The sequence below is a fragment of the Acanthaster planci genome, linkage group LG05 (assembly GCF_054643075.1).
Source record: "Acanthaster planci isolate LZ-2023a linkage group LG05, COTS_SCS, whole genome shotgun sequence".
NCBI lineage: Eukaryota > Metazoa > Echinodermata > Asteroidea > Valvatida > Acanthasteridae > Acanthaster > Acanthaster planci.
Genome location: NC_141781.1, coordinates 14,634,346 through 14,658,209, shown reverse-complemented (window position 1 = coordinate 14,658,209; position 23,864 = coordinate 14,634,346). Strand labels below are relative to the sequence as shown.

The following is a 23,864-nucleotide window of genomic DNA, read 5'->3' as shown; positions in this document are numbered from 1 at the left end:
ATTCTCAATTTTATACTCATGGCAAGCTACACTTTTCTCAACTGTCCTGATTGGCAAAACTGCGTTATTTGGCGTGCCAAAAGAAACACCCGTTGTATACAAATGAAGCTATATCCAGCAAGAAATGAGACCGAGGGATACCCCCACATGTCCAATCGCCGCACACGCTCTAGACTATTGTCACCTAGCACCCCCCCCCGATGTTTGAAAAGAATTCCTCAGATTCCAGTGAAATAATGACCAACACGAATTAAGCGGTTTACAAAGATTTCTTTGAACAATAGCTTGTTGGTAGTGCTCCTGTTATTCATGCGGACGCTTCCTGACAGTCCGGAGTTTGTCTGCATGCATACATCAGAGCAGGAGGTAAAGCAACATGTGATGGCATATACGTCGAAACCTGAGAGTTTGCTGAGGCCGGTCGCTTAAAGAAAGCCAACCTCATCGCAGGCAAGGCCTGCCGCATTTCCCTTCCGCTAGTCATCGGCTCGTGCCAACTGGCGAAACAGTTGTTTCAGAGTCTTGTGTGTGGCGGCCTTACGAAACTGGTTTGTTGGCTGAGACATTGAGCATTGTCACGTGAAAAAAAGCCGCTTAATTTTTGAGGGAGTGGGGTTATTTTACTGGAGTCCTTAATGAACTTAATGAATAAGTAGACTCCAAATGGCCTGTTTTAAGACTTGTCAATTAGCAAAATCATAACATGCATTAATTATGGAAACATCTGAATGGTGTGTAATAGTTCATTAATATTCATTAGTTCATTAATATTCTGCTCCGACCACGCTCATAGGGCCTATTTACCTGCTTCAAAAGCCTGCTGGGCTTCAACCGTCGACCTTTAAGTTGCCGGTTTCGAATCGCCAGCCCAAATACGCAATGGGCCATTTGTGTATTTTCCAGTAGCATAGCCAAGTGTGTGTGTGTATGTGGGGGGGGGTAGGAGAATGTTGTGGGCTGGAGAGGTTAAGAGTAAATCAGGAGGCTGATAGTAGAAGGAAATTCGGGGTCAAGAGATTACAACATGCAGCATCAGGACGATGAAAATAAATCATGAATTCAAAACCAAAATGATGAAAATTTCAAAATGCTTCCTACAGTGCCACGAGAACACTCCCAAATCAAATACCGCAGTCTTTCCATATAGTCTAATTTTGTAATTTAACTAAATCGTGACAAAAGTTTTAGTTTGCAATTGCATAGGAAACAAAACACTGGAAGCGCACCTACTAGAGGCAGAAGCTGTAACCAGAATAATACCCACATAGCTGGGGCAGAAAGTCTCTGTTAGGTTGCAAGTGCAGCCTCGTTCTCGTTCCACAATTTTGTGCAGGCATTGGAGGCAAGGTGAATCCCAGCAAATTACATGTACATGTATTATGATTATGACATGTTGAGTCAGTGTATCACTCGTGAAAAACGTTATGAGCTCATCAACGTCGGAATGCTTATGTAGTTGTTGCCAGCACTCGAGTAGAGCAATTTTCTCAGTGGCTACCTATCAGAAATATTGTCCATAATATGAATCGCTGTCTCTTTTTGTGTTTTTAGGCAGAAAAACAAATCTAGTTATACAACTATGGTACTTCGTACTTATGTGTCAGTGTTTCTTCACAAATTAATGAATGATTTTTACAGTCAATACACATGTAGTAAGATTTAAATATCGAAAAGACCCGAGACTCATGGTGGAGAAAAAATAATGATAAACGAACTTTTAATCCCGTGCATGCGGGCGGTACGGCGCAACTAATACCTCCTCTTATCTCATCAAAAAAGTAATCGTTTACAAGTAATCATTCAGCGATGTAGATTAATACAGCAAATTTCTCCAGCCGGTTGGACGTGTCTTCCTTTCTCTTGGTTTCTCTCCTCCGCCCCTTGGGGCCCGCGGTCCGCGAGACCCCGCGCTCGTCGGGCAGACCAATTACTCTACCCGAAGTGACTCCGAGGTTATCTCCAGCCGATGTTCCCCGGCGCAACTCAGGGCAATGGCGTGCTTGCAGGTGTACTACGAAGTTGCTATGGCACATATATCAAAAAACGCCTCTATTTTAACGGACAAAGTAAATGAAATTCGTTCCCGGCGTGTCGTGGAGATTAGTTGTGTAGCCGCAATCCAGACCGACGGCTAACCAACGGTCAACATCGCATCCTCCTTCCCAGCCTTTGATTCACGGGCCTTCCTCACAGGCATTTCGTCGCTGGCATATTAATTTAAGATGACCACTATACCGACATTAGGTAACAATGATTTGAATGATTGGACGTCGTGAAGAGTGTGATGAAGGGGTATATCAAAACAATCCTTGTGTCGATTCTAATAATGAATAAGAGGGGGAAAGGGATATCATTAAGCCATGGATGGAGGCAAAACAGATGAGTGGGGTCATCGATAATAATGGAGCCAAGCAATGAAGGACTGCCGTGGCAGAATGGAAGACCAAATGACTCGTGGAGAAGGGCTTCCGTCGTATGTGACGCATGACCCGCCTGAATGAAAATTATAGAGTTAACAAACGCCCCTGTTTCATTATGTTATGTTATGTCATGTTATACTGAATCTATAGGTCAAGTGCCCCCTTGATAACAAAAGAGTTTGAGTTGGGGTGAGAGGCGGGTAACTTGTACGAACCTAATACATACCTAATGTGGACCCACTAACAAAAGAGGTCCATATTTACGTAATGCAGGTTGTGTGAACCTTCTGTGGACTAAACTTGGTCCACACAAGATTACCCTCTTTCTGGAAAACGGGTTTAGAGACATTTCAGGGGTGGGGAAATCATCAAAAATCTAGCTTGAATAAATGTTCATAGTTCACGAAATTCTCACCGAGTTTTCCTGACTATACCACGAAAACAAAGGAATGTCTAAAGTAGGTAACACCAACATGTGCGTACATTAAGTTTTCACAAGTCCATCTTCGGTCAATCCCGTCCCAAGTTCAAGTCACAACTTATTCGTATATACGAAGTTGACAAAGGCACTCCTTTTGATTATTCATTTCCTGTTACTTTTGACAAGAGTTGCGATTAAACCCGAAATTTTTCGAGTGATGAATTATTTTACTACATGTTTATTCTTCACGCATTAGTGACTGCAGGAGGCATATATGAAAGCATTTAAAGTTAACTAGCCCTCCCCGGCCCCAACCCCACATACAGACACACCGCTTGTGAAGATACTTTGCTGACATGAAGAGCACGGCAGAGGATCAACGCCGGGTATGATCCTCGAGCTAGATCAAAAGAGGGCGCAAATTTCTCAACAACGGAGGCTCCTTTGGTCGGAACTGAACTTCGTTGGTTTACGAACGACTATTAAATACGCGCTTTACAGTCGTATAGCTACCAACAAAATGAACACCAATATGGCTCGTTTCAACGGATGAGGGGTTGCTTCTGCTCGAGGCGGATTAATCATTTGGGTGAATATTACGTTTTAATATCAATAAGTCGTATAAATGTATACACATTGCACATTACCAAATCAGATCCTGCATATACATGTATAGTGCCCTCGACATCATTTATAGGCAACTTGTTTGTTTGAAAGTGGGATTTTCTGTATCGAGCAACCAAGCCCTGCCGTGCAACGGTGGGGGCTTGACTGTTGACGGGCTGGTAAGCTAAAGCCCAGGATCTTTTTCGCCAAAATGAAAAAAAAAATATTTTCAAGGCAAATGTCGTATTGACAAGACCCATCGAAAACTTTTTACGGGACCCAGGTTTGTGTTGTGCAGCAGATCAGCTGCAAAACGCGCCGTAAGTTTTGTAATCAGCACAGCTCTCGATTTGCATATGGTCATGACACGTGCGCATTTAATGTTGCGAATAATCAAACTGGCACGTCCAACAAACGGGGTGTCCCCCGAGCCACGTGCACGGTGCGTGGCCAACCCACCGCCTGCCGAGGGCCCGGCAGTGCTCTGCGCCGCTGTCATCGGCCTGACGTCCTACGGGTCGGCCTCGCAAGATTCCATGGCAATACCACCACAAAACTGTGACGTGTCATCGCACGTCTACCAGATGTCGGAAATCATCGGCTACTTGCCCGTGATGACATGCATGATTATACTTGTGCTACTAGCGTAATCATTAAGAGAACTAAATTGCAGCGAAATTTGCATGCTTCGAACTTCATCGTCTCATTGGCTGAGCGAGCTCTCGGCGGTGACCACACCCACCTGTTGAATTATTCACAATCTTTACCAACGTGAAAAGCAGCTTTTACATCTGAGATTGTTGTGGTAATTCTCGTGCTGTCATGATCAGAGCGACCGGTATTTAAAGTGTATTATTTTTACGGGGAGGCTCATTTCTGGTTGTACTCTTCCACATGTGAACTACCAAAGAGACTCGAGAGACGAAAGAGGGATTTCCAGTTACAAAAAGATCCTCGTTGCGATTCGCTTAATTCGGTAAGTCAGAATGACTGTTGACTGTTTCCATTTTAATTGGAATTAGGACGCACACGTGTGCTAACTGACTTGTACTGCATATTTAGTGATTAAGACCTTGAATAAAAGAGCGCGATTGTAAGTTATAGTTCAACCGTGAACCACCTGCCTGCAAGCCACGCACAAGTCGTATAATTCAGGGTTGTGTCTTATTGTGGATTTCCGAATGGAAAAATGACCATCAAATTTTAAACTGCCACCCCCCTCAAAAAATTATTTCCGGAAAGTACGTTTTATTGCGTTCTAATTTTAGAGGGGTTGCTTAGCCTTGTTGTGAAGCATGCACATATGCATATATGTGTATATGCGATCTAGTAATTTAAGAGACGTTAACAAATGAGTACAGCGGTACTCAACATTTTTAGAAAAAATAAAATCAACTCAAACTCAAAAATCGAACTTTGTTGATAAAACCTCGACTTAAAAATCCTCTTCTTGTTACTTTTTTGTCATAGGTTATACCCTCCCCTTCAGGTTGGTGGTTGTGATTTGTCCCGATGCAAAATGGTTTTATTAATTACGTTTATCCAATTTATTTAAGGCTAATAGAAAACACGTGCACTATTTGGCATAGACCGTTCACCAAGAAACGGATAATGCGCAACTGTTCGAAGTATTTTGCCAAACTGTGGTGTTAACATAGGATGACACTGGACTGGTCTATCATACTTAGCTACCAAGAGTGTTACATGAACACTGGAGGTTTGCTGTGTAGTGCTATGAAGGAACCTTTCAATAAAATTGGGTTTACCCTCTTGGGCGTCGCTAGACCATTTTGAAGGCGGAGGTGCCACATGAAATTTGCCTACACACCGTCACGTAAAACGAGTGTACTGTATTCCCCTTCCTTTCATTTTCGTTCTCCATTCTCCGGTCTTTTATTTTGCTGACAGACCATGATTTTTCTGACAAAACTAACCAATGGGAGGGGGTGTGATATCCCTGACACTCCCTAGCAACGTCCATGTTTATTCTCCATGTGATGTGTAAAGTCCGGTACGTGAATGGAAATTTAAGAATCCAAACCTTTTTGGAGACCGTGGAAAACTTTTACCTGAATAACAAATCAGGTCACGTTCACCGCGATAAAAAAATTCACGAAATATAAGCATGTCCCTGTCACGCTCTTCTAAATGTTCCTTTTGGAACCTGTTGAAGGGAACATTACCTCTAAAACGCACACTTTCGTCGACACACAGAACAGGAAGAAACCCGAGAATGATTGTGGATGTCACTTACATTTCAACTTAAAATGACATATTTCAAACCAAAGCCTTTCCTGAATATTTTTTTTTCGGCTGCATGGAAATCTATTCCCCGAAAAGGATCAAACTTAAATGGCGGAATTTAAAAAGTGCACGATAAATTCTTTACAGTTGAGAGGCAGGACGACTACATCAATTGTTTTAACCAGATTTCAATCGTGCAGAGCTTTCAATGGCATGTAAGTGTGTAACTCCAACATGTGATACCCAGGAGCTGCAATTGCACGGGGAATCACGTTTGCTGTAATAGGCAGGAAAGCTTCATACAATTTGTCAATTAATTTAGTCTCACAGCACTTGGCAGACAAGAGTCTAGCGTTGCCTCGGACAGACTGGGCGAACTTGATTTCTCTTCATTTCTGCCAAAAAAAAAAGAAATTACATGCAGGGGTAGTTATGCAGAAATGAAATGGTATAACATAATGTGGAACAACTTCAAAAGAATTGTAGTCCAGCTAGTGCATTTTGATTTCACGCTAAGTCATTGCTTTCCGTGGGTCACTTGTATGATTGGAAATTCATTCCATGTTTGAAACTTACGCAATGGTTTTAAACTTTTGCATCATATTAAGTTTGCATTGATGAGTGCATTGCAAACAGTTTACCGGTAATCATTACCGTTTGGTACCGGTACCCCAGCACAACTTGCTGAAAAGGGAAACAAGGACAACTTTTATTGACTTGGTGACTCGCTGAAGAAAGCTGGAAGTTTTCCCCTTGGATGTTTTTCTTGGCGATTTATCTTAGAATCGTGAATGTAAAGAGAAGAAAACAGGTATAACGTAAAAGCTATATGTTCAGCCCACCTTGCGGAAACCGCCTTCACCACTCAGGCGTGACAGTGTACATGTACATGTACTCCCCTCGAACAACTCATCAGCATTAATTACAAGCTCACGCGATGTGGGTCTTGCCGTAAGTTGTCTAGTGTCAGACAGCTCATACTTCGGCTGGCTCGAAATGCCAACTCTCAGGGACGCCCGTGGAACTCAATATACTTAAATTTGAATGTTTCAACAGCTCTGTTGATGATTGAGTTTCCTCAAGGATGATAAATAAATAGGGCCTTGGCCGGCCTGATTGGTCTTATTGACGTTTTATTTCAAACCCACTAGGCGCTTGTGTATGAATCTGCGAACTGTCATAAGAACCGTGTTGCATTTTATTGTCTTCTTGTTGAAGTGGTGTAAGATGTTTGGTGGGTGGATATTAAAAGCAACTCTTTTGAACTGTTTGGGGGAGGTGATATCAAGAACATTTTCATTTGGGGGAGAGAGTGTGTGGGATTTAAAAGAACACTGAAAAGGGGAAGAAGGGAAAAGCTAAAAACTGGCCACCTAGGGATGGAAACAGAAATCTGTGGGAACATCGTCATAAATTATATCGGGAGTTAAACGCCGCGTCTGAGTAAAAGTGGAGAAGAGTGAATATGAATAACTGTTGTATATGATAACTTATCCACATGACTTTAATGCACTCTCGCTGTCTCTCTCTCTCTCTCTTTGTGTTGAGGGAGTCTTGTCTGAACATCGAACCCGACATCAAATTTGTCAGAACATTATAACAATTAGAGACAGCTTTGCCCGTCCCATAGACAAATTGTGGTTTGGTTTGCTAAGGAGAAAGATCAGGTAAAACCCTTGGTAACCTCTAGACCCCCCCTTTTTTGGCGGTGGGGAGGGTTTGGGACATTTTATTCAGGGGGGGGTTACAGCATGTAATTATCGCTGTGTGGTGAAGCCACGACCTCTGTGTTTTGTCCATAACCGTACACGCAAAATAAGATCCCTTTTAAATCCTTTTAGGGGGTTTTCCAACCGTTACACATAGGTCCCTATAAATTACAATAAGCACAGGGTTTGACTTCCAACCATGGGCGTCGCCAGGAGTGTTTCCGAGGGGGGCCAATCATTTTTTGACCCGGAGTGGGAAAAAATAAAACAAACCAGACGAGTATTGATAATTTATGATAAACCCATTAAAGGATGGAGGGAGATAATTTTAAAGCAAATACGGGACTTTCATTCCATTCCTCTTTCATTTCTGTTTACTTCGTTTTCCCCGACTTTTTGTAATGGTCCCCCATTTTGGCCCCCCCGTGACGCCCATGCCCCCTGCCCCCTCCAAATCTCCGCCTTTCTGAGCAGATAGCTTGCCCCCTTCCATTGAGGCAGTTGCAATGGAGAGACACATGGTGCATGCATGCTCCTTGTTTTTAGAAGCACTAAAAACACATAAATGAAATCCCTTAGTTGCAAACAGCACCACATTAACGCTGTGAACCCACCGGTGACTAAAACGATAGGATTTCTCTGGTCATTCCGACAAGACACCGTTAATTTGTCAGACTAACCAGCTGACATGTTCTCTAAACTTTATCATCTTGGCAAGACAACACATTTTCGGTTGGACGAGCTGTCTTGTCAAGATGCCTACTGAAACGCATTTCTCATCGGTAACAAGTGTACGTCAGTTTAATTACTTCCCAGTCATAGCCATCTTTAAAAATCCTTGATGATGATGGGCCTACCTATTAATACCCCACAGAAGATAAAATGCAAACTGGAAATTTTATACACTTCTGTGGCCGACTGGCCGAGTTGTATCGCGACGCCTGCGCGAAGGTTGTTGGTTTGAGTCTACCGAGATTGCTATATTTCATTATATGCAAACTGCTGAGGAAAGTTGTCTGGAGTGGCGCGCGTCTGTTACTCAAGTTAAAATTATGTGCTGTAGCGGCCTGGGTTGGAACAGCGGAAAGAAGCTGTGTTTTGAGCATTTCTTGCAAGGGCTTTCCCATACAGTGCTTCTTAAATTGTGTCTTCGAAGATTAAAAAATTTTGTGTAAGATCTCACACGTACATAAACGTACACGTTCACGTCGCATATTCTCTAATGGGCAAAATGCTTTTAAAATAAATTCATTTCCCGAATCTCATAAAAAAACTCGTTACTTTGTTGTTTTCTTAGTCAACTCGTGAAAATTTTCATAGAATCACGTCAACCTGACTGTGTTTGGCTTCTCAAAGTAATCATCGTGTTGAGTCAAATTTTGCCCTCAAGACACTATTTCGAGTCGCAAAGCTAAAAAGCTTCAAGATCTCAGCCGACACAATTAAACCGGCAGACATATTACAGTTCGATTTACTTAAATCAAACGGTAGCGGTGGCCAGCGGATGTTGCCAGATTTTTTTATTACTTAACTGTCGACCAGGACAAACTTCAACGGTAATTCGGCCTTAATCCTGGGATATTAGAGACGGGACCGCTCGAAGCTGTGTGTCACGCCTGGCCCAGGGGACAAGCAACGAAAGGGGCAAAATGCTAGAATGATGAAAAGGGGAATAATAAAAACGATCCCAAGATCTTCTCAAATATCGATACCAGATAATGTCCTTTGACTCCTCATCTCTCCTCCCTAATCACAGCAATCGAGTATTCGGTTTCGAAAGAAAAACAGTAAACACTTTTCTCATGATACTTGTGTGGTATAGATCCCCCTCTTTCAGCCGTGATTCGGGTATATATATCATTCCTTGTTAAATAAGACTCTTTTTGCTCATAATGAAAATGCCAGGCTGGTCCGTGTGTAGGAAGGAGTGAGGTTAGGAACGTTGAGGGAAATCAGCGGACGAAATGATGCATCTTCTTGCCCAGAATCCTTGATATCGATGCCAGGACTTGACGTATCCTAACGATACATTCGTCCGCGGCTATCGTCTTCTCATATTCTCTGAATTGTTCAGTCCTCGTTACGACTTTTGGTTGGTGCGAAAAAAAAAATCACCACACACACAAATAAAATAAAAACGGAGATAACGACATAGAACTAAAAACAGGGCCATTGTAACTATTAAATACTAATTGTGTTCAGCTCAACCAGAATGAGAAAATCGTCGAGATTTCGGAGATGTTGAAGCCCACATTTCAGTCAGAGTTAACTGTTGGCAGGTGATGCCGTTCCCGTGTACGAAGAGTTTTTCTCTTAAAGAGTATAAATTATACAACAAAGACTGTTTTCCCCATTCTGAATAAACAGTAGATCATGTTCATTGACAAATTTGAAAAAAAAAGTTCCGTTGAAATAGGAAGAACAGCTGTCCTTGCTGCATCTCCTAAAGTTGTCAGTAAGTTACACACAATGAAGACCTTTCACGTTGAGTCTTTTTTGGGGGGGGCGGGGTTCAGAGCTTACTTGTTTGCCTTGTGTGAGCACCTCCACGGGTGGTGTGAGCAATAAACGGTTCTCTCGGCATGTACGCGTCTGCGTGGGGCGCCGGGCCAGACTGCACGATTTCTACACTTCTCGCCGTGTCCGAGAGACGTGCGCCATGCTCTCAGCGCCGAGAGCATCCCGAATCACTATACCAAGTGAACGAATACACGTAATGGTTTCATCTTTCAATTCCTCGCTTGAAGCGCAGACGTTAAAATCAGGAGTGTTTTCTCTCGCTGTGCGGGTCTGCTGTCCAAGTCTGTAAATTTTAATTCAATGTAATTTTAATTTTTTGGGGGGGGGCCGAGGGGAGATTCAATTTGTGCCAAGTTCATTCATCATTGTTCCTTTAAATAGCTGTGATTCGGACCCTTCAATTTCTCAGGATTTCAAGGAGTTCTCGGATTATTAAAATGGTTATAATTATTTTTCTTTCATGAGGGTCTTGTTGTTAAGGCGGTAACTGTGAACAAAACCTATCAGTTTGTTCAAAAGAGCACTTCATCACTACCGCAAACAACTGCTCAAAAGGACACCAACTGTTGTTGTGACTCTCTGTTCTTTTTAAACCGTACAGATAAACAACCGATCTATCACAAAAAATTCGAAAAGAAGAGACAAATGGCTCGGGGCTACCCGGTGTGTTTTCATTCGGATATTATAAACAAATGATATAATGATGCTAAGCGAGACAGTCCGGCAGCCCGAGATAATAATTTGTACTAACTTGTCATATCCATTCTGCTCCGCCAGCACAAACCAATCAAGCAGAATGGTTTAACAAAGATCACATGAAAAGAGAGACAGAGAGAGAGAGAGAGCAAAAAAAAAAATGTAATCAGCATCAGTTGTGGTAGTTTGACGGAGTCTCCTGTTGATTCCAGCAACATCTTCCTCGCCATCACAATCATGATCGACGTCATCATCGTCGTTCAATTGGTGTTTTCTCCAGCCCAGCAGACCCGCAGCCAGTTGATGCATGGGTGGTGCATGCGGGCGGCGCGCGGGCGGGTGTAATCCCGTGCATGAGCGCTCACATTCAGAGCCAATCGCATTTAGGGGGGAAAAAAATGACTGATGTTAATTAAACCGTATAGTCGCCGGGACAAGTTCGCGAGGGAGGAGAAAAAAGGGACAGCGAACATCAAAGGCAGAATCGTGAGCAGCGAAGCGTGTCGACGTTGGCATCATCTACGGTTTGTTTAATTAAAGTAATTTCCTAATGGGGGCAGCGAGGAAGTGAGAGAGAAGCTAACGACAACCTGTTGAATTATTTCTCGAATCTCAATTCAAGCATTTTCAGGCAACCAGAGACATAAGGGGAAACTGCCTATTTACATAAATTTGGTTTTCGCTGAGTTTCCAGTAATGGCAGAAAAAATGGAAACGAGACGTTGGCGCTGCAATAATGGCGGCAGCCCACTCTGAATATTTGAAGAGCTGCTCTGTCGGTGCAACTTGGTGCGAGACGGGGGGGTGGACAACCCGCGCCTGATCAGTCATGCTCGACGGGGGAGGGGGTCGTGTTTTGTGCATGGTGCAGATGCGACGGGTTACGGGAGGATATTCGCAACCAACCGTGGACAGCCTTCTGTACGGGATTTACTGGTAGATTGCTGAACTGCCATCGCGATGGTGAATAAGGCCAACTTATCCACAATCTTATTGTAATTTGCATACTGTAAAAATGTGCCCACTTGTTTTCATCAAATTCCAGAAAGGAATCTGCCAGCAGATACAGATATTCCATTTTGTCCTCTCAATTTCACCTTGAAATCCACAAATACTAGACAGTGCGGTGGATAACAAACTGTTTATTAAAATGTATTGTGGGTGTGTATGCCATGGTGGATAGACCAATGAGAACAGGTTGTCCAGCATATCAGCATTATTTATGGGGCTAACAAGTAACCTTACTGTTCAAAAGAGCCTACCTACAACTCAAGTCATGTCTAATTTGGAGTATACAGCAGATTTCATCATGGGTATACCCGCCCTCAAAATAATGTTGAATCGGTTCGTTTCTTATTAAATATATTAAGGAATCAAACATTGTAAATGATTTATTATTTACATTCCGTTATGTGGGATATCGTGCAGGGACAGACAGAAATATTACATAGGCTATAGACCTAAAGTCAGGCCGTTAACGAGTAAAGTTATGTCTAGAGTAACTAAGTTATCGATGTAACAAAAATGGTATTATTTCATATACACGTCACTTAACCGATATCAGGATATTATTCCTCCTTTCAAGTGGAGTTCGGTGCAACTGCAAAAACGAATACATCTTCTAGCTCTACTGCTAAAATGAGAGTCAGGCATGGTGGATCGATCGAACAAGCACATGTGCATGTGAAACGATCAAGGGTCAAAGTTAAAAATACTACTGCGCAATTGAGACAAAAAAACACATGACGCACGACGGACGACGGGCGACGCACGACAGGCGACGTACGACGCAGGACGGCAGATACGGAATTCCATATGAAAGTGCCACTGCCATCACAGGTGTGTGCATGTTGTTTATATACTCTGTCCGCCTGACTCGATATCGAAAATTGTGTACAGTGTTACTCCCCAAATATGGAGCTTTGTTTACTTGGTTGTTGCTTAGAAAGAAATACAACGGTAGAAATAAATAGTTTTCAGGATGTTGGATATTTTACAGTATCAGACCAAACCGACAAACTTATTTCATTTCAAGGAACTCTAAATTTGTCCTGCTTTTTATCTCTTTGATAATAGCTTGAATCCAGCATGGAGGATCTTAAACATCAGAATCCGAACCAGACACCGACTCCTTCTACTCATCCTCACGGCTCTGATCTTATTCGTAAGCCCCCTGAGCCTGACTGCACTAGTAGTACCAGCAACCAGTGCTACACTGTCAATCTCTTCGGTGTCCCCATAGCCGCACTTATCATAGACGGCCAGGAAAGGCTCTGCCTTGCCCAGATCTCCAGCACCCTCCTCAAGAACTTCAGCTATAACGAGATCCACAACCGGCGCGTAGCCCTGGGCATCACCTGCGTCCAGTGCACACCCGTCCAGCTGGAGATCCTCCGACGCGCCAACGCCATGCCGGTCTCGTCCCGCCGGTGCGGCATGATCAACAAGCGGGAAGCTGAGCGACTGTGCAAGTCCTTTCTGACCGAGAACACCCCACCGAAGCTACCGGACAACTTCTCCTTCGACGTGTACCACGAGTGCACCTGGGGATGCCGCGGGGCCTTTGTCCCCTCCCGCTACAACAGCTCCCGGGCCAAGTGCATCAGGTGCGCCTACTGCAACCTGTTCTCGTCTCCCAACAAGTTCATCTTTCACGCGCACCGCACGCCTACCTCCAAGTTCCACCCTCCAGACGGGCCAAACTTCAACTCTTGGCGGAGGCACATCAAGCTGGTCGATCCCAACCCACCAGAGGAACTCCTTCACGCTTGGGAAGACGTTAAGGCCATGTTTAACGGAGGCAGCCGCAAGAGGTCTGTCTGTGAGACTTCTAACAAGCTGACACCACCGTCGTATATATTAAAGCGCCCGGCGGATTCCATCTCTCTCAACAATGATTCTCAACGGTTGCTCCCAAGTCCACCAAAGAGAAGCCGTTACGACAAGGATCCCCACCGTGATCTTCAACCCACGCCTCCTGGAGCGGTCAACGTACCCTACCCACTCATGCCAATCCCAAGCCGCACTCTGTCTACATCAATTAGCGAGGCTTTGCCGGAAGAACCCCCGATGAACTCCTCTCCGCCTTACTCCGTCGGCGCCATTTTCCCCGGACAGTTGTCACCTTCGGCCTTCAGACAACACCCGCTCATGGAGTTTGTCTGGGGCGGTGGCAGGGCGGGGTATCCGCTACCGGCTGCAGCAATTTGGCCGAAGACTATTGGTATGCCGTTTGCTGGCAACACCGGCTATTACCAGCCCTTTGTGGATCCGGACAGCGATATTCACGCCATAATGGACATGGCTTCATCAAGCAACAACGCCCCCTCGAAGAAACCCCACCAGGGAGAGGACTTTGACCCCTTGAAATTCGGCAGCCTTAAATCCAAGACTTTGGCCATGAGGCACCACGTTCACCACCACCATCTCCCAGACTTGAGATCCAGGAATGCGTACTATACGTCCGCCTTCCGCCCCGTCCTGACGGGGAAAGGTTGCCTGGAACCCGAGCGGGCCTTTGGAAGCACTGAACGGTTCGTATTCCCCTCGAAGCCCCCTATCGAGGACTGTTGCTTGGCTATGGGACATCACCACGCCAGACCCCACCAAATCGCCAGCCACCAGGCAAAAATCAAAGCAGACCACTACCCGATCAGCAAATCACCGCGGAGTCTCAGCCCCCAGACCCCCACTCTCATCATCGATGCCGATGATCCCGCCGATAAGACCGATCCATACTCTGAGGCGACCACTAAACGGACACCGGGCGTCACGGACGGCACCGAGCAAGACGCAGGTGGGACTTCAACGGGCGAAGACGCGAAGAGCCAGCGTGACCTCGGGAAAGCGCACTCAAAACGAAGAATCTCGATGGAAGAGGTAAAGAAATCTCCATTTAATTAGCTGATGTTTCGTCGATTAGACCCTTAGCCCGTAATCATCTGTCTCAGGTGCAACTCTGTCATCATTACTTGGCACTCCGGCAATTACATCTACTGCTTTTTCAGTACCAAAACTCAGCCCCCCCCAATACAGTAGACATCCTTTAAGAACTTACATGTAATTACTATTTAACCCCGAAAGATGTGGTTCGGGAGCTCAAATGTCACACAGGAAATTATAAGGAATAATAAAACAGCCGTTTACGTAAACTGTTCGCCCACAAAAGCACCAGATGGCTTGGAAGGAGATTAACATCACTGTCTTTTTCAGACGTCTAATCAAGACACGAGAAGCTTGGACAAATTACCTCTTATGTATCATTCTTACAGTACAATAATTTGAGCAGTCTATTTTCAGCTTGTCTGACCGGAACGTAAACAACTGCAACAGCCGCAGTTTCGTTCACCGCAATTGTCACTGAAACAAAACTACAGCGGACTGCGTTGCCTTCAACAGCTAACATGAACTATGCAGCATCCACACAACAGTAATCTACAGATGCAATGTATGGATTGCATCTTGTATCCCATCCATTTTCCATCTTTATATCGCCAAGTTTTAGGTTTCAGATTCCTTTCAATTCCTATAGTGATTTTAAAAAGTGTACAGTCGTGGGAAAAACATTAATGTCATAGGATGTGGCCACATTGCGCTGTTACATTTGCTTCGTCGTAAAATGTCGTCAGAAATTTGGGATTTTTACTTGCGTTTAACTTTTGATTCGGTTAGGCACAAAAAGAAAAATGACATTAACGGCTGCACGGTACTTAAAGATTCTCTCAAAATAGTCGGACTCTTAACTTTGGTTTAAGAACCAGTCGACTATAAAGCGTGCGACATTCTCTAGATGTCGAGAAAGTGCGGCCAAAATTAAACCAAAAAGGGGCTTCTTTATCACAAAACCTACGCTTACCTTAAGGAGTGCTTACCGAGTCACCATGGTGCGTAGTGTAAATTATTCGTGGCCATCCAGCAAGTACTTGTCTTTAATTAACAAGAAATAATGTAGAGTAATGATGTGCATAATTAATGTAAATTTCCATTTTGGTAGACGGTTAAGTGTAAGTCAGCAGTAAAGGAGGGTACGGCAGCGATAGTTCAATGAACCTGTGGACAAAGATAAAAGTTGCCTGCACCCGAGAAGCCTTTTTTTTGTAAGATGAAACTAGCACGCAAACTTGTGATCGTGGGTACATGTGCCATGAATACACAATTTAAAAACTACAACTTTGGACTAATTCACAAGTTGGTCATATGAAATTGAAAGCGAGGTTAACATCTTTATTTTTGCACCTAAAATACAAACGAGAGTACTGAAATTAAATTTCATTACAAATTAAGGTCATTTATGCTGATGAAGAATTTCATTTCTTGTGATTAATTAGATCTAAATGCTTTAAGCCACAATGAAAAAAATGAAAGTGAGGCATGGAACCTCAAATAGTCTGGCATTACCCCCATTCAACGGATTAGATGGTATGTTGTAGGAACACGAACAAAAATGGCCGCCGTGTAGAAAGTCTCTTGTCCACAAGCGCTATTACAAGCAAATCAACTTTTTCAAAGGTGGTTTAACCTCTCTAACAGTTGCTGCTGTCTGCTCCGAAACGGAGAATGGTGTGATGTACGTTCCTGTGACGAGAATATACGATATTACTGTCCTCTATCGTGCAGGCCGAAAGTTCACGCTTTTCTCCGTCGGACTCATCGGTGTTGAGTAGCCGCCACCCCGACCATCGCGCACAACACCACCGCCGACATATTACCAAAGAATCGACCACTCCTTCGCCGCTCAAGGAAGACGACGATCACACTTCACGCAAACTGGGAGAAGGTATGATTCTTGCATACTTTGTATCATCAGCCGCGTATCCAGCGGGGAAAGGGGGCAGTGGGGGTGCAACGCCCAAAGCATCTGTATCAGGAGATTGGAAGCACCGGCATTTTTGAAACCGTACTCGCATAATCTTTCTTTTGGGGTGAGGATTCTTTCACAAATGAGAGAAAAAAATGGACAGTCGGTTTGGGGAAAACAATTCGATTTTGCCCTTCCTGGACCCCAAACCTCGATACGTATGTAATTGGATGCGCATTTAACAACTTCAATACTGTTGATGAAATTATATGCAAAGTGTTGCACGAAAATATCTACGCTTGCAACTTCCAAGCATTCGATGACCTGAGAGGAAAAAAAAACAAGAAAGAAGAGGGGATTAGGGTGGCCGTTTTATTGAAATATCCTAGGAAGCAGACGTTGTGTTCTGTCTGTTCTCCATGGGGCAAACTCGTAAACAGACAAAACAAAACAAAAGATCTTATTTTCTTCTCCGGGCTCCCTGGACTCCATTCTCAGTTACTCCCCCCCCCTTTAAAAAAAACTCAAAGTCTTTTTCTTTTGTTCTCTCTCGATTTATTCATGAAAACCCCCCATCCGTTAATCCATCTCTTTCCACGGCAGAATGAGCGGGCCTCCCAAGTTCTTCAACAGAGTTGACCCACTAATGGCTTCGAGTGATGTCCGTGTGTCTCTCTTTGAGCTAATAAACCAAAAAAGATGAAAAGGAATACTCGTTGTCTTCGTCACAGATCCTGATTTTGTGCCCCCAATTTTTCTTTACAAAGAGCTTTTTTAATCACAATTTTCATTTGTTGCCGTAGAAATTTAATCATCATTACCCATGCATTGGCTATAGAACCCCCCCCCCCATGATAAATCACCCCAGGCAGTGGTACGTTCAGTGTCGAATAGCGTGAGTGCTGAGCACGGCCATTGGTCGCAAAGCGCACACCACCGCTAGTCTCGGCTCTTTGTATTTAATAAACGCCTAATTAAGGAAGTCTGGGTATTACAGGGGAAGAACAGCTTCCAAAGTCGGAAGGGGATGAATAACAAGTTCTTTTTTTATTTTTTATTTTCTTCTGGATTTTGTAAAACTCAATCAGAGCGTATCCACCAAGGTCGAGACACAGCTGCATATTCTAATCATCGTTCGGATTTTTTTCATTAATTTTCGGTACTGTTCTCTTTCTTCTAATAACACCCCCCACCTTTCACCAATTGTTACTTTGGTTCTGGTAAAAAAAGCCACCCTTTGTTTGCTAGGAACTCGGGAAAGTGCTGTGCCTAACTGCTTTGACCGGGACCGAATTTGTTCCTCCCCGTACCAACCGCCCTCCACCCCCCCTCGGGGAGCTCGGCAGATTTTTCCATTCCCTTCCTGAGCGCGTAAAAGCTTCTCGGCCGTTGATTAACTGCTAAAGAAACAACTAGTGGCAAATATCCCTTAATTAAAGTCGCCCAGGGTGCTCTATCCCCTTGTAATCTCGTCAGAAAGGATTATGGTAAAGTAGGCACAGATTAATTTTTTGGGGTACAGTAACAATCTGTGGTGCGGCCCTTTTGTTTGGCAAAAATGAACTCGGATTCAAGTGAAAGTGTTGCAAATGTTGCCGCTCAGAAAAGACGGGATTTGGCCCTGCAACAACAGCCGAAACTTCGCCAACAGACTTCAGTCCCCCTTCCATTAAAATAACACAGCGTCATGGAAGAGTAGTTCTCAGCATATTTCATCTCTTTAATGAGCACACAATGAAGTACCTTTGATGCGGAGATCAATCTTTTGGGCGTTTGGGGATAAAAGGAATCCATTCAATTGCATTGTTAATTCATTTTGGATTAGAAGGGCCTTTGTCAAACGTGAGTCACCCTGCGCGCTAGTGTAATTATGCAGCACCGTTACCTACGATGCTTGGTACAAGTAAGCCATTTAAGTCAAGCGCACGGGTACAACGCACTAATAACGACAGTCGTTACAATCAGTCCCAGTGTAAGTGAGAAAAATGAGATCCGTAAATGAAGAGAAACACAGTCTGTTTGTCGAGTATTGAATAACATAGAAGAGCAAGTGACAACTTTTGTGATGCAAGCAGGCATAACAGTAATCCATCAACATGCATTTGCTATTCTTCATTAAGGCCTATCTCAAGAGAGATATTGGCAAGTTCAGTTTTCAGTTTAATTCGGTTTGAAAAAAAATTCCACTGATTTTTTGAAGATGACGAGGGCGTGGGGGGAGCGCTTTCTCCGGAAATATGACAAATAAAAAAGGGGGAAAAGAAAAGAAAAAAAATCGAAATAAATGGAAAAGAAGAGGGACGGGGATGGAAGCTTGAACACACCTCGGAATATGCCCCCTCCAACCGTTAATGGTTTACAGCTGCTGAAGATTGCTTTGCCTTACCCCGGGAAAAAGTCCTGGCGATGTCCGTGATTGTACAAGGGGTCTGGTTTGCTTGTCGTGACATGGGGTTGGTGGGGTTCTTTCAGTAATTCCTCTATGACCTTTAGCTGTATGACCAAATGTTTGGCCCATCCTGTCTTTGGGGAGGGAGGAGGGGATGTTGGGGGCGTTCACTTCACCCACAGCTTAATATGGATACAACCATCATTCAAACTATGAGACATAAGTGGATAACAGCAGACGACAATACTGTGTTACATTTCCGTTTTGTTGTCTCATTGCTTCGCACCTTCAGGTAACTTGAATCTCCGAAAGTTCAATGGTCGATATAGCAATAGTGGCAGCCCCCAGTCAGCCGCTGAGTAGGTCCTAATGGAAATAAATTTCTAGGAAAACAAGCTATGAGTAATGAACGAAATGATAACATTCCTATCAATTTACTCTCTAAATGCTTCGGAATGGAGGCAAACACATGAAAGATTTCATTTTTTTCTCAGGGAAAATCCCCCTCCCCGACAGGGCGTGGCTAAGCTATGCCTTAAGCTTACTCCCACCTTTCCATCAACACTCCAGAAAGGCAGATCCACTCCTGGCTGAATGATCTCAGCTGCAACAGAATAGAAAAGGAGGTTAAAATGAAACCTTCAAAGTGGAGCAAAACATACACAAACACGAGTTACAGCTAATTACATTCAATACCCTGGTTTATTTGGAATTAAAATATACCATTGGAATTTTAGAATTGGTTATACAGATAAAATAAGACAAAAATATATAACACGCGCAAAATGCAAAGCAAAATAAAGATATTCTCTGTCCCGTTTGTCTATGTCGAAGTCATATCTCTGCAACGAAGTCCAATTGTAGCTCAATAAAAAACTTGAAATGCGATAGTCAATAACACCATTAATCTTTTTGTAATACACGTCGTGAAATAAAATAGTCACTTATATTGTCACTTTGCCTAATGATTCGATTCGTTCGTCAAATTCTACCTACGCGTCATGTGCATTTGCACCTCCTCGGGCTGTGTTGACGAACAGAAAGGAAACTGTTACTTTTCCTCGCTTTCTCCCGCGCGCAGAGATGGTCCGTCTTCAGGCTGTTGGGAGTACTTCACACCCTATCGATCGCCGTGAAGAATGAACCAGGCCCGGCGCGTGGCCGGGCCTAAGCCGGACCAACAATGGCCGGCTACAATCCGGGTCCCGGGGCATACCTTGCTCTCACTTTATTGTGGTGTTCTACAGTCCCGACCAATCAACCCGGAACCGTGGGGGACTTCGGGAGCTCCACCGTCACCTCGACAGCTACGGGACGTTGAAACTGTATTGTTCGGGGGCCAAGCACAAAAGCATGGCCCGGCCAGAAGTCACACACTCGGGGGCATCATTAACTGTGATTACTCCAAAAAAGTCCGACTTAAAATGTTCATTTCCTTAATGCCTTTTATGCAGGGGCCAGCACAGGAAAATAATTGATTATTTCAGGCAAGATTAACGTTTTCTTGTATTTTTTCATGGGGGGTGGGGGGTGGTTGATTTTTGTGTCGAGCCCCCGAGGATGCTTGGCTGTGGGGAGTCCATCTGTCCCCGTTCATGCATGCTGTACCCGGTCAAACTTCCACTCCGTTCTGCTCAACCCAACGTGCCTTGCAATCCACACCCCACAGAAAAATAATAATATAAAAATACATACGCTTTATTAAACGACTTTCCGATTAGCTAAACATGTATTTTATTTCCGCGCCACTATCCCCAAATGTTATCAGCTCCAATTTAAGAGCGGGACTCGCAAACTGTAACCGATATTATAATGGAATTAAGGTAAATTGCCCCCGCCATTTCAACCGTTGTCTCGCACAGGTTCGTCCTACGGATTAAACCATATCGCCTTACATACTGTGCACGCGCGCGCAATATTAAATGAACATCATTCGAAAGTGATCGTGTAATATGAATTGTCAGCAAATTTCGCAGACAGTTAATAGAGAGGGAAAAAAACACGACGTCGACAAAGCTCCAGGGTCGTCGTTCCATTAAGGAAGTCCTGGAAATCCGGAACGATTTTTGGGTGGGAAGTAGTACATTTTGTAAAAAAAAAGCAATATGAGTTTTGTCAGATACACTCCGATGTGGAGATCGAGAGCGGACCAAAATGAGAAACACGATCGGGAAAATATTCCCACAAAGCGTCAGGCACGAAGTCAGAAAAATTGACGTTGGACGATTAAATGACACTGTCCCTCAAACGTAGACAAACCTTTCTGCATGTTTCTCGGAAGGTACGAAGCGCAACGGTACAATTGTTCTCCCTCGGAGGACTTATCTGTCAATTCATCAGAAATACCTGGGTGTGTGCAAGGTACACGAGGCTAGAGATCAGAAGAGACATCAACTTGGTGGAAAGATCGCATGGGAAATACTTCTTTTGGAGAGACTCTCTGAAAAAGAGTTGAGAAAATGCGCGAGCACACAGATTGTGTTGTTCAAGCAAGGAACCTTAAAAGCAAATGCTACAAGAAACTTATATGATAACAAACGTCAAATAAAAAGAAACAATTATATACAGTTGAAGCATGACCAGCTGAACCCCTCTTTATTGTGGTACTGCTTTCTAGAGCGAAATGAAAAAGATCTGTAAAAACAGAAAAAAAATCTGAGAAAACTGAATATGTATACCGCATCTATCTATAGTTTAGCCTAAGCTGACACATTCAGCAGCGCCACACAACCCTCTGGTTTTATGACCTCCATTATTATCCTTTACATAATTTATGGTACAATTCCTTTTATTCACAGGCTTGTCGATTTCTTATTTTTGTTCCCTTCCAGAAAACCAAGCCACTCTGAGCCATTTCTCTCGGCGGCTCTTATCTTCGCACAGCGTGGGACTCGACTAGACCTGAATAACCACGGTGAATACCCACGGTGTACCAGCGTTTAACTTTGTCTGAACAACAATGCACCAGTTCGGGTTTTTTCAGTTCAATGCATTGATCAATTATTTGTTTGATGCTAATTTAAGAGACGCTGTATTGTAAACTTATAGATTAATCGATACATAAGTTCATTTACTGCGTTGTATATAGAAATAGGACCCAGTTTCTCATATATATAGTTTTGAACATTTCTTAATGTGGACATGCATACAACAACAAAGTCAAAGTGTAACGTAGAAGTTGCTCAATGTCGGGGGCGGGGGGGGGTAAAAAGTAAATAAATCAAATGTAAATGAACAATTGTTTAAACTGACGCTTAACAGAAGACAGAGGACAGTGTCCTCAATCACTTTTGAAAATAACTGCAATATCTTGTAACTACTCCAAATTTCGTAGGTTTTCACATAGGCCTATCTCCCCTAAACACGTTCGATGCGCCATCTTTGATGCAATGCAGTATGCATTGTTCCGGTATTAATTAATACATTACCAACCGATTACCTTTTCTAGTCTGTATGCGTTTCTCACTGGCTTTTGTTCGGTGTGTTTGAGAAAACGTCACAAGTTACACTTTCGCAAGAGTAACCAAGTTCTGTGTTTAATACGAAAGGTTGTCGACAATTATTCACCCTTTAAATTCACAGCTAAAAATTTGTCGAACTTGGTGTGTTAAGACCCTTGATGCACGAAAATCATATACTTTAAACAAAAATAAATAAATTGATTAAAAAAGCATGATGTCGGTACTTTTGTCTCAAAATGCACAATGAAGAGTTTTCTCACCCCAAAAATACATTAGAAGTTGTTGTCAATGTTTGTAAAGGCGTGCTACACAAATATTGTATGTGATAAAATTGAAACCCGAGTCTGATCGAATAGGCCATGTTCCACTCACTACACCGTCAGTTACATTGTATATTAATAATGTGCAAAGTCCATCAAATAACTGTTCTTGTGTACATTCAGTTTCCTGATTAATTGAATTCTCTAATTACATGAAATATTCACAAATGCTCCAATGGAGCGAGTTGAAAATGTTCACCAGCCGGGTATTCTGATAAGGCCCATTTTGGCACCTTCTCGTGAAACCTGTTTGGGTGGAGTGGGGATGAATGGAATGTTTTGAAGCTATGTAATAGATTATATAACAGATACATAGGAAAGCGAGAAAATCACATTTTAACAATCGTCGACTACTGCCGTGTGAGACAGTAATGTGTACTTATAGGGCTAAAAACGCACATTACAAGTCAACAAATCTTTCCTACGCTGTATCAGTAAGCCACAAATATTTCTGACAAAAGTCCTTTGGGTTTGAAATGCTATGTCGTGGGCGCATTAAACATGCATGCTTGGCCTCCACTTCTTGGGCACTTTGCTCTTAAGGTGCTATTTTAAGGACACAATTCCTTGTAGAGAACATAAAGCTACAAGGATTGGAATTTTTTTTAACGTTTTGTCATTCTGTCGTGTTGTGCAACATTTGAAATACCAAATGCTGAAAATTCAACACTTTGAAAGTGTGTTCACTGACCGAACTAAATGGGAGTGTTGGATTCAACACTTCGGTTTTAGCGTGAGAGTGCCACGTTTGGTTTTTGACTTTTCAATATTAAATACTTATATTCTTATTATTCTCTTGCTGTATTATGGTACAATTTTTGTCTTTCGATGAATATCGATCTATATACGCCAAACTTAATCACTACTAATTTGCTTTTTATTTATGTTATTTATTTGTAAAAAAAAGCTAAAAATGTTGTTAAGAAACTAAAGTTAATTAGACTTTCTTGTTGATCGTCTTCAAATACACATTGATGCACCATCTGAAAATTGTAAATTTGTATTCATGGTAAGCAAAATAAACGCTTCATGTACAAATCTGCGTGCGAGACATGTAGAAATACCTTATCCGTTGTCTAAACGCTCACAAATGATCACACAAGCGTAATTTTCAGCTCTTGATCTAGGCCCTGTATGAAATCATTAATATGCAACTATTTTTCTTGCTCGGGAACAGGAAAGACCATAATCCCAACTTTAACCTTACTACGTTAAACTCGTGGCGTGTCGGGGGAGGGGAGTCCCTCGGAGAGATGTCACCAATGTCCTTTTTTTTTCTTT

The 23,864-nt window shown here is 43.1% G+C and overlaps 1 protein-coding gene across 1 annotated transcript; it reads left to right on the top strand.

Annotated features, from left to right (window-relative positions):
- Positions 1–3,953: 3,953 nt before the first annotated feature.
- On the top strand, positions 3,954–23,563 carry LOC110977320 (uncharacterized). The gene is made up of 4 exons (XM_022231320.2): positions 3,954–4,423; positions 12,693–14,495; positions 16,233–16,392; positions 21,634–23,563. Exons 2-4 carry the CDS (start codon positions 12,705–12,707, stop codon positions 21,699–21,701), a joined length of 2,019 nt encoding a protein of 672 aa, XP_022087012.1. The 5' UTR covers positions 3,954–4,423; positions 12,693–12,704; the 3' UTR covers positions 21,702–23,563.
- The last annotated feature ends 301 nt before the right edge of the window (positions 23,564–23,864 follow it).

What these genes read in the sequence shown, in the direction of transcription:
- LOC110977320 (XM_022231320.2), top strand. Translation starts at nt 12,705, where the DNA reads ATGGAGGATCTTAAACATCAGAATCCGAACCAGACACCGACTCCTTCT. An exon ending in GAAGAATCTCGATGGAAGAG is followed by an intron (nt 14,496 to 16,232) that starts GTAAAGAAATCT and finishes TCTATCGTGCAG; the next exon opens with GCCGAAAGTTCACGCTTTTC. An exon ending in TTCACGCAAACTGGGAGAAG is followed by an intron (nt 16,393 to 21,633) that starts GTATGATTCTTG and finishes GTTCCCTTCCAG; the next exon opens with AAAACCAAGCCACTCTGAGC.